The sequence below is a fragment of the Natrix helvetica genome (assembly GCF_964273705.1).
Source record: "Natrix helvetica genome assembly, chromosome: 5".
NCBI lineage: Eukaryota > Metazoa > Chordata > Lepidosauria > Squamata > Natricidae > Natrix > Natrix helvetica.
In genome coordinates, this window is record NC_138551.1 from 144851389 (window position 1) to 144862668 (window position 11280).

At 47.5% G+C, this 11280-nt stretch overlaps 1 protein-coding gene across 3 annotated transcripts; it reads left to right on the top strand.

Annotated features, from left to right (window-relative positions):
• Positions 1 to 10: 10 nt before the first annotated feature.
• Positions 11 to 3355, top strand: LOC309392983 (uncharacterized protein). 3 transcript variants are annotated; one of them, XM_081954689.1, is made up of 6 exons: positions 11 to 116; positions 373 to 418; positions 1172 to 1231; positions 1896 to 2117; positions 2226 to 2408; positions 3068 to 3355. In XM_081954689.1, the coding sequence occupies exons 1-6, from the start codon at positions 106 to 108 to the stop codon at positions 3263 to 3265; spliced, it is 720 nt and encodes a 239-aa protein (XP_081810815.1). In that variant the 5' UTR covers positions 11 to 105; the 3' UTR covers positions 3266 to 3355. The 3 variants fall into 3 exon arrangements, with proteins under 3 accessions (XP_081810815.1, XP_081810814.1, XP_081810816.1); XM_081954690.1 differs by adding an exon at positions 2703 to 2746 and having other exon boundaries at positions 14 to 116; positions 1896 to 2408; positions 3068 to 3210; XM_081954688.1 differs by having other exon boundaries at positions 12 to 116; positions 1896 to 2408.
• The last annotated feature ends 7925 nt before the right edge of the window (positions 3356 to 11280 follow it).

The following is an 11280-nucleotide window of genomic DNA, read 5'->3' on the forward strand; positions in this document are numbered from 1 at the left end:
GAACGAAAGGGCGGGGCCCTGAGCAAGGCGAGGCCGAAAATGGGAGGGAAGGTTCAAATAGCCGTCGGGAGGCCGCGTGCGAGTTGCGTAGCCTAGAGTGTCTCCATGGCGGAAAAGTGAGTGAGTCAATCCCCGGCGACACCAGCTGGAGGGTCACCTGACTTCCCGAGAGCCAATGGGGTTGCCCTGTTCGGGCGGGAAAAAGGGCCTCTGGCATGGCGGGCCCTGAGGCACGCGTTGCTGAGGCCTAGCGAAGCCTGCGGGGCGTCGAAGAAGCTCGACTTTCCTTCGCCCGCCTTCTGGGGGCCAGACGGGGAGGGGCTGCTGCTGCTCCTCCTCCTCCAGAAGCGAGTTTTGCGGTTCTTTTCCCAGGTGCAGCGATGGCATCCACGCCGTCGAGGTCCTGGAGAAGAACTTCGTGAGTGGCTGTGCCCGGGGGTTGTTTGTTGAGGGGGCGGCTGTGACGGCCGGCCGAAGGTTCCCCTCAGCGCAGGCCGCACTCGCTGCCCGGCCACGGGCCTGCTTCAAGCGCCCTTGGCAACTCTGGGAGGGCACGAGGAGGGCCAGGCCAGATATTCCTCTTTCTTTCTTTCTCTCTTTCTCTTTTTCTCTCTCTTTCTCTCTCTCTCTCTCCCTCTCTTTCTTTCTCTCTTTCTTTCTTTCTTTCTTTCTCTCTCTCTCTTTCTCTCTCTCTCTCTATCTCTCTATCTCTCTCTCTTTCTCTCTCTTTCTCTCTCTGTGTGATTTGTGTATTGTTTGTGTGTGTTGTAGTTGGTATGTTGTGGTTGTGTGTGGTTTGTGGTTGTGTGGTTTGTGTGTGGTGGTGTGTGGTTTGTGTGTGGTTTGTGTGTAGTAGTGTGTTTTGTGGCTGTGCGTGGTGTTTTGTGTTGGTGGTGGGTGTCTCTGGCAGGTGGGGGGGCCAATAAAGAAGTATAAGGAGAAGCTCCAGCGCTCAGCCTCTTGCCTGCCTTTGCAGGCAATAAAATCACCTTGAATACCCTGGTTGCTGTAGAGGAGCTGGGTTTGGGGCAGGAGACACCCCCCCCCAAGGTTTCCCCCCTTGAAAGGCACTTCCCCCCCAGAAAGGCATATCTTCTTTCACCCCACCCCCCCAAAAAACAGGCCCTTTGCTTCAGGAGAGCCCTGCAGCTCCATTCTGTTTCTTCCTCAGATGGCTTTGCAAAAGAAAATGGAAGAGGATTTCTCCCAAGTGGAGACCATTCAGATGAAGGTGGGTGCAGAGCCAGCGATTCTGTCCGGCTCCGTCCTCTTGGAGGCAGGAGGGAGGGAGTTTCTTGGGAGGACGAATCTTGTTTCCTTGCCAGAGGAGATAAGCTGCTAACGGTGTTGAAAGTTTGGACAAAGTTTAACATTTTCTACACCCTCCACATACTTTTGGGGGAGTCTCCCCTCTCTCAGGTTGGAAAAAAAATGTTGCCTGTTAAACTTATCAAAAATTAGACTTTTCGTTGGCTGTTAGCCCAGCAGTTGACTCTCTTCTAAGCGCACAGAAAATATGCAGCTGTAACTTGGTTTCTTTGCACTCTGGTCAGTTTCACTCCTCTGCCGGCATTCACTTTTCATGTTGTCTTTCTAACCATTTTTTAAAGATTTTTTTTTTGAATAAACACAGACTAACCATTTCTTTTGCTTTCTGCCTGTCAGCTTCTGAGAGCTCAGCCGTAATGTCTTAAAAGGGCTGGTGTTTTGCAACTCCTCCTCAGTTAAGAGGAGGGCTGTGAAATTGCCACAGCTGTTCGCTGTTCTGGCCAAGTACAAGATGGGAGGCAGAACAAGGGGAGTGTGTAAAGTGGCCGCAGGTAGAATTGTGTCGTCAGTTCTACTTGAACCCGAGCCAGGTTTTGAAGAGCGTGCACCCCATCTTTTTGGCCCAGGTAAAAGCTTTGAGTGCCGACTGGGAGGAACGACACGAGCAGCTGAGGGTAGAGCAGGAAAAGGTGGCAGAGCTGGAATCCCAGATAAAGCTGCTGAATGCCAAGCAGGAAGAAGTCATGGCTTCCCTTCAAGCTGATATGATCCGTGCTGCCAGCCAGATCCAGGAGAAGGAAGACCTGGCAGAACGGCTCAAGTCAGAAATTGCCTTCCTGGAGAAGAGGGTGAGGGTGGCCTGTCAGGAGGCTGCTGGGAGTGCTGCTGAACTGGAAAAAGGAGCTCACGAGGCCCGGGTGGCTTTGGAGGCCACGCTGTCCTCTCTCTGTCCACAGATGGACAGAGAGGAAGTAGTGAATGAAAACTCGCAGTCCGAGCAGGAGGTGCCGCAGCATGGTGAGCAGTTCCTGTGTGGCCAGGACACCGAGCAGCCAGGAAAGGCCAAAGGAGCGGAAGCCGTGGCAAAAGAGGCTCTGCAGGGGCAGCCCCAGGAGGCAGTGGGTGGCCTGCAGGAAGAGGTGAGCTCTGTGTGGAAGGGTTAAACTCCGCTTAACGGTCCTTGTGCTGGAGGGACGGTTCAGTGGCTGGAGGTGGGGACCTCTGCTTGAGGACTTGCTCTCCAGATGTGAGATGGAGAGGGACTCCTTTGGCCACAACTGCTCTAGCTTCCCGGCTGCAACATTAGATAAAGCTAAACTGGCAAGGGGGTATCTTGATGATCTCTGGCTTCCCCTCCAGCCAATGCTGGGGGGAGGGGGGGAACAAGGCTCCTTTTTCTCAGCTGTCTGAGGCCAGGTCTTTTGCTTCTACAGGTCTCTTAAGTTCCCTTGATCCCGACATCTTCCCCAGCAGGCCTGTATGTAGCCTGTTCCACTTTCTCACTCGCTGAGGTGGCCTCTTTTCTCGTAGCACGCGGGTGTGGGAGAGGCGGCTTTCCCGGGTGGGCTGGCTGAGAGAACCCGAGGGACATTTTGGCACGGCTGATTTCTGGGAAGAGAGTTGGAATCTGGGTGTTGTGAAGAATCAACCCTTTTTGGAACATGGTGCGGGAAGTGCGCAAAAAGCTTAGCAGAATCCCCTGGGTGTCATCACCACCTTCGAAGGAATTGCCCCATGGGCACCATCAAGCGAAATGACCAGGAGGATTTTGCAACGCTTGTTCTTTTTCTCCCCACAGGCCAAGCCCAGAGCCAGTGTGGCTGTTACTTCATCCACCGATCATCTCCCTTGGCTCTTGAAAGGCATGCACTGGGTCCCTGGAGCCCCCGATCAGGGGAACAAGCTGTGTCCAGAAGCCCACTTGGCTTTCAGAAATGCAGGGAGGTCTTTGAGAGTCCTTCCTGGGGGAAGGCTCCTGCAAGTTGGAGAGGGTTGAAAATTGTACTTCTGTCTGTTACCCAGGGGTCTTTCTGAGATGCAGCTTGCTGAAGCTGATCGTCACCGAATGTTGAATAAAAATGTGCACACCTGCAAAACAGAAGCGCCCTCTTCTTTCAGTGAGCGCAAAAAGGCAGGGCGCTGCGTGGCTCCTGACGAGAAGTATCGGATCTTGCACCCAGGCGCCGTTTCATTGTCCCCTTTGAGGCTGGCTGCGATATCTGGGATTGCCACCAGAGGGTGCTCTTGTATCAACCAATTCCTCCTGTACCACCAGCCTAGTTGGGAAGGCAGCTGCAGAATTTTAATAGATTCACAGTTGGAAGGGGTCTTGTAGGTCATCTAGTTCAACCCCCACCCAAGCAGGAGACCCTACACCATTTCTGACAAGATAGCAGCCCAGTCTCTTCTAGAAAGCTTGCAGGGATGAAGCTCTCACAACGTCTATTCCATGGGTTGATTGCTCTTATCAGAAAATTCCTCCTTATTTCCAAGTTGAATCTCTCCTTGTTCAGTTTCCATATAATTATTCCTTGCCTGGCCTTCAGCTGCCTTGGAAAATAGTTTGACCCCCATCCTCTGTAGCAGAGCAGACCCTCAGATATCGGAAAACTGCTATCCTGTCTCCCCTGGTCCTTCTCTTCACTAGACTAGCCAGGCCCAGTTCCTGCAACCGTTCATCGTATGTTTTAGCCTCCAGTTTCTTAATCATCCTGGTTGCTCCTCTCTGCACTCTTTCTACAGTCTCATTATCCTTTACAGATTAACAGTTGGAAGGGAGCTTGTAGGTCATCTAGTCCAGCCCATTATCGTCATCTTTTGAATAGCCAGTGAAGTCCCGCTGGCCTTCTTTTGGCACGGGCTGGATGTCCTTAGGTGAGTCATGGAGGGCCTTGCAAGATGACCCTGGAAAGGTCAGAGAAAGCAAGCCCGCATGTAAACGGGAGCCGCTTCCTCCTAAATGGGCAGCTTTCTGAAGGGAGCAACAGCTCATGGGTGTGTCAGGCCTGCTGCCCCTCATTCTAAATGCTTTTTTGACCCTCAAAACGTGGGCAGGGAATTCAGAAGGTGGCTGCTGAGGCAGTGCCTGCAGAGGGGTTTCCTTCTCCCTGTTCCTCCCCTGGGTCTTGGCTCGGGTTCAGCCCTGGGTGCGGTCTTGCCTGGCAGAGAAGCCGTCCCCTCTTCCTTCATTCCTCCTGAACCAGCAGATTGGACAATTAAGGCCTCTCTTAATTCCACTTATCGCTGGTCTTCCTCACAGTTGCTGATTATGGCTTTTAGCTTTTATTGGTTGATTTTACTGCACGGCATCATTTTTCTGTTTTGGAGCGTTTTATGGTAACCTAAATGAAAAACTTGGTACAAAATCCCTCAAGACATGGAACATTTCTCCTCCCATAAATTTTATCTCCCTCCTTGACACACTGATGCAATTAAAGCCAGAGCCAACCACCACATCTTCTGGGGCAGCACATTCCACCCAGATCTTCTCCAGCCCATCGGTTCCAAAGGGTGACCGCAGAACCCTGCCACTGAGAGACGCCGGGAAAAAAATGTATCTGTAGCCGCTTCCTCCTCACAGCCGTTCCTAATTTACAAAACCCCTACCGTGGCTCCTTTTAGCAGACTTCCATTCCCCTCGGCTGGAAAAATAAAACCCAGCGCATGCTTGCCAAGGATTGTGGAGCTAACCCACACTTGGAATTCCATGCTGCACTACACACACACACACAGTGCCGTTGCCTCTCTTCCCAATGTGACCCAAACTTGTTTTCTGTGTGACTGTCCGCAGGGGCTGCGCGCTACGCCAACCTCTGGATGGTCCACTTGAGGGAAATCGGACAGGTTTAGGTACCACGGCATCCTGTCGGGAAATGCCGCTATGTTTCAATCCATGCTCGGTCAGGAGTCACTATCTCTTTCCCACCAAAGAAAGGAATGTGCTAGACTGTCCTAGTTGCTGACCCAACCCTACAATTACGTGGGGAGAACGAGCAACGGATTCTTCCGTTCCAGTGCTTGAGTCAGAAACTGGACCTTGCAATCTGTGCAAGCCTTGGTAAGAAGGGGTCACTCTCCTCCTCACTAGGCCCCCTAAGTTTGTTTTTGCCAAGTCTTAAGCAGAGTCCTGCACAGATATCTAACAGGATCCCTTTTTAAAGGATAGGGACACAGTGGCTAAGACGCCGAGCTTATCGATCAGAAAGCATAGCAGTTTGGCAGTTTGAAATCCCTCATGCCGCGTAACGGAGGGAGCTCCCGTGACTTGTCCCAGCTTCTGCCAACCTAGCAGTTCGAAAGCACGTAAAAACCGCAAGTAGAAAAATAGGAACCGCCTTTAGTGGGAAGGGAACAGCGTTCCATGCGCCTTCGGTGTTTAGTCATGTCGGCCACGTGACCATGGAGACGTCTTCGGACAGCGCTGGCTCTTCGGCTTTGAAATGGAGATAAGCACCGCCCCCTAGAGTCAGGAACGACTAGCGCATATGTGTGAGGGGGAACGTCTACTTAAAAAAAAAATGCACGACTTGCATAGCAGCCCTCGGCGGCAAAATAAATTGTCTAAAAATGGAAAGAATGCGGGGAAAAGATTTACGGTCCAGTATATGTCAAATGCTTCAGGATGCCTATTTTATGAGAGGGGCTGGAGGGAGGAATGGAAATGTGGCTTCTGCTTTCTCCTCAGTTTCTTGTGGGTTGCAACCCTGGGTCCTGCTGAAGTTTTCTACAACTAGAAGTAACAAAATATGGGCCAGAAGATCTAATAGCTTGGTGCTTTGGGGGGTCTGTCAGTCATGGTTTTTGAACCTCAAGCAACTGTCCAAAATGTTTATTTTAAAAAATGCTTTGTAATTGCTATTGGTCTGGGTGGATTTAAACAGGCAGAGACGGGCAGTTGGCTCCCTGGTGTTTATAGGGTGGGGGAAAAAGGACAATTTATCCTCATGAATCCCCCACCATCACCCCCTATCCTTGTTATCTGAACCCATTGTACTTGTGGCTCCATAAAGTGCTGCTCTTTCTTTTTGGCCGAGCTGGTGGCTGCTGAATGGGGGAGAAGTGATTTTGCCCCTCCTTCTGAGCAGCAACTTCTCGGTCCGAGTTCCAGGCATGTGTGAACACCGAGCTTTGCCTTCATCTGTCCTGGTTTTCGGTGGCCAGGAGGGGAGAGCTGCTGGCAATAATAATAATAATAATAACCACATACTCAGCTGCTGTAAAAAAATCGCGCAGACTGATTATAAATTGCGGCACAATTCAGTAGCACAAATGATCCACTGGAATTTGTGCCAAAATTATAATATTAAAACAGTAACAAACTGGTGGGAACATAAGCCTGAAAAAGTCACCGAAAATCAGATGGTCAAGATCGTATGGGATTTTCGTATACAAACGGACAAAATACTAGCGCATAATACGCTAGACATCACACTGGTTGAGAAAAATAAGGTTACAATCATAGACATTGCAATACCAGGTGATAGCAGGGTCGACGAGAAGGAACATGAAAAAATCATGAAATACCAGGTCTTAAAAATCGAAATCCAACGATTATGGCACAAACCAGCAGTGGTAATTCCAATGGTAATCGACACACTGGGTGCTATTCCAAAAGCACTGGAATTACATTTAAAACAGTTAAAACTTGACAAAATCACCATCAGTCGAATGCAAAAAGCTGCACTGCTTGGATCTGCACATATATTATGAAAATACGTTACGACGTCCTAGGCCCCTGGGTGGGGCCCGACTAGTAATCAATGCCAAATCCGGCGAAACAACTGGCAGCTGTGATACAATCGTATAATAATAATAATAATAATGGTCCATTCCATCCAGTGTGTGGGTTTATGGCTGAATTAATAATAACAACATGATAACAATACCAATATATTGTGATTTGCAAATGGAAGTTGAGCGATTGTGGAGGGAGAAACCAGTGGTTGTACCAATAGTAATAGGTACAACCATCCCCAAAGGGCTGCCTGGATACTGGAAAATTTGAATTTATTCGACCTGAATATTCTGATTTTGCAAAAAAAACCCAACAAAAAACCCTCACCTTACTCGCCTATATACTCAGGTGTTACCTTAACAGGTCCTTGGTTGGGACATGGACTGTTAAGTTTTTACCATTTATTGAAGATTAAATCTTTACTAAATGATGATGATGATGTATTAAAAAATGGGGCTCAGGAACAAAGAAGGAGCAAGGCGACACGGATCCCCTCTTCCTGCCTGCTGCTCAAGGGTGTTGGTGGGGAGGAATCCCCAAGTGGGAAGAGCAGCTCCCTGCCTTGTTTCCTTCTCCACTCCCTCTCCCCCCTTAGGTTCCCCAGTCCTTAAAGAAGGCAGCAACCTCAGTGTTGGGGGCCAAAGGCAAGACACACACACACCATTTTCCGGGCTTCCCAGATTGGTGGTCCAGACAGAGTACAGGCTCAGCTTCGGCTGCAGAATTTGCCAGACCAATTCTCGAATACAGCTCATCTGTCTGGAACCCCTATGGCACATTGGACATTAATACAATCGAGCAAGTCCAGAGGTATCTCACGAGAAGGGTCCTTTGCTCGCAACAGAATACCTTAGGCCACCAGGGTTGAAATTTTGGGCTTGGAGAAGCTAGAACTATGCCGCCTTCAGTCTGACTTAAGTGTAGTACATAAAATTGTCTGCTACAACATCCTACCTGGCTACTTCAGCTTCAACTGCAACAACACAAGCACACACAATAGATACAAACTCAAGGCAAACCGCTCCAAACTCGATTGCAGAAAATACGACTTCAGCAACAGAGTGGTCAACGCCTGGAAAGCTCTACCCGACTCTGGGGTTACATCCCCAAACCCCCAAAACTTTGACTGTCTATTGTGGACCTCACCCCATTCCTAAGAGGTCCGTAAAAGGGACGTGCATAATCGCACCAGCTTGCCTACCGTCACTGTCCTACTGTCCCCGTTTATTCGTAACCCATTTACTGTTCGTATTTATGTTTATACTTATATCTGCTATCTGATACATGCTTGACTAAACAAATAAAAATAATTGCCTCTTTTGCTCTGCAATTCTTTGCACCTTTTCCCTTTTTAAGCCCCCCCCCCAACTTTTTTAAGGTGCAGCGCTCAAGTTCATAAGGAGGGTCTCCTTTGAGGCTTTCCCCACCTTTTGCTTTTAACCTCTACAAATGTTTGAAATACAGAGATAGTTCTTTCAGTGTGTCCAGCGAGGATTGGAATACTTGCATCAAAAATAGACATTCTTCCTTGTGGCTTAAATGCTATTCTAGGGAGAGAGAGAGAAAAAGGGAAAGACCTAACTACTGTCAAGACAGGAACATAAATCAGAGATAATTGCATGTTATTGTTTAGAGAGAAAGCAACTGAGAAAAAAAGAAATGGGAGGCCGAGGTCTGCAGCTGATTACAGGGCGGCCTGAAAATCTTGTTATATATGTCCCGTGTCACCTCTTCTAGGAACATGATGTCTCACTAAAGGATTATTCTTAAAAATCTCCCCAAGGAGCTTGAGAGATAAGCATTGTCTGATTGTAACAGATTTGCAGCAAGTATTTTTACAGCACTTAAACCGCAGGGCTCCCATTATAGATTAAGGCGCTCTGTTAGCTTGCAAGGAATGTTGTAGCCGAAGTGAAAGATACGGTCGGGTATTTGGAGAGGTGCTTTGCAACAGCTGGGCTTCGGACACGTTTTTAAGGGAAAGGTGAAAGAATGGAGGCAGAGGAAAAAGAAAGAGATTGCACTAGTTTTCCTTTAAGATTCCATAAGACATGATACTGTTGGAAGAAACGTCCTTCTGAGTTCAGCTGCAAGTGGGGGAAAAGACACTGGAAACATGGAGGCTGCTTGGAAACATGGTTTAATGGTGGACAGGACCACAGGGCTTGAGTTCCTGAACAGAAAAAGGTGTGTGTGTGTGTCACATTCTTCCAGATGTTGGGTGAAGAAGAAAAGAGGCAGAGATGCTGAAAGATGCTGGTTTTGTATTCTCTGTTTGGCCCCACCTCTCTGTTTCCCCGTTCCTGTGTAAGAAATGTATTCTGATTGGTTGTCAGACTCCTATGGGGCCATGCAGGGGCAACACTCTAGGCCAGGGGTGTCCAAACTTGGGAACTTTAAGACTTGTGGACTTCAACTCCCAGAATTCCCCAGCCAGCGGGGGAAGTCCACAAGTCTTAAAGTTCCCAAGTTCCACAAGTTGAAGTCCACAAGTCTTAAAGTTCCCAAGTTTGGACACCCCTGCTCTAGGCTGTGTTTTGAGTCCGTTTGGTTGAGTTCCCAGATGCCATGTGGTGAGTTTCTGCAGAAGGCTAAGCCTACCTTTGTTGTGTAAAGTAAACTAGCTCAGGGCCCCTAATGGCCCATTGACAAAGGTGGGGGCTATGAAGAGCGAGTCTGTTTCCTGCCTAAAAACATTGTTTCTCCTTTTCTGATCCAGGGAAATATCATATTCTGCTCTTTCAATATTTCCCAGGATATTTCATTTTTCTAGGAGAGGGATGAGTGCGAACTTCCTACAATACATTTTCTGCTAAATAAAGTGAAGGCATACCTAAACTTAGGTAAGTAAAACCAAAAGTACACATATAAACTGGGTGAAACCAGGCTTCATAGCAGTGACTTTGAAAGGGATCTTGGAGTCTTAGTGGACAACCAGCTAAATAGGAGCCAGCAGTGTGCAGCGGCAGCCAAAAAAGCCAATATAATCCTAAATTGCATTAACAGACGGATACAATCAAGATCAAGGGAGGTCCTAATACCACTCTATAAAGCCGTAGTAAGACCACACCTACAGTACTACATCCAGTTTTGGTCACCACACTATAAAAAAGATCTTGAGACTCTAGAAAAAGTGCAGAGAAGAGCAACCAGGATAATTAGGGGACTGGAGACTGAAACAGAAGAACTGTTGCAAGAACTGGCCATGGCTAGTCTAGTGAAGAGAAGGACCAGGGGAGACAGGATTGCAGAGTTCCAATATCTTGAGGGGCTGCCACAGAGAGGAAGGGAGTCAAGCTATTTTCCAAAGCACCTGAAGGTCAGACAAGGAATATTGGATGGAAACTGAACAAGGAGTGATTCAGCCTGGAAATAAGGAGGAAGTTTCTGACAGTGAGAACAATCAACCCATGGAACAGAAGTTGCCTTCGGAAGTTGTGGGAGCTTCATCACTTGAGACTTTCAAGAAGAGATTGGACTGCCATTTGTTAGAAATGGTGTAGGGTCTCCTGCTTGAATGGGGAGAGGTTGGACTAGATGATCTACAAGGTCCCTTCCAACTGTCTGTTAAATCCCTCTGTTTGTTTTGCCTCTCTGAATTAAAACGTCACTCTCCTTTACGTCATATATTTAATTTTAGAGGCAGAGTGCCTTCACACTGTTAATTGCAGATAATTTGCCAAGAGCTCAGTATCTCAAACCTATTTCTTGCAGTAACCTGGATAAAGCACTGTTGTCAGATTTTTAGCTTCAAATCTTTTGACCCCTATAGAAATAAATTGAAAAAGTGGACAAATCCAATAATATAGATAGCTGCTCTGTTTCTTCAAGACATCTTTCTTGAATTCTGGTGTTACAAACAGTTAATTGGGTAGGTTTCATCTTTAAGTATAATCTTTATTGTCATTGTACTTAAATACAACAAAATTGATCAAGCCTAAAATTGTCAGTTTTATAAAACAGCCATTTTATGCTTTAAGTTCCTCTCCTACATCTAGCATAGATCGTTTTCTACTTTTTAAAAATGTGAATAGAAAATGCCACTAAGATACCTACCAGAAAAAAAAACTGAAAAATATGTCGAGGCTAACTAGCCATAGTAAAATGAACATCCATTTAAATGGGTCTTTGTCTAATGTAATCTCTTTGGACATCTATTTTTCTACACGGCAGTGAATACACACACATACACACAATTTTTATGGCCACTCATTGCAGTCGACTATATACATACAGGCACATGTGTTTTGAATGTACATGTATAGATATAGGGACTA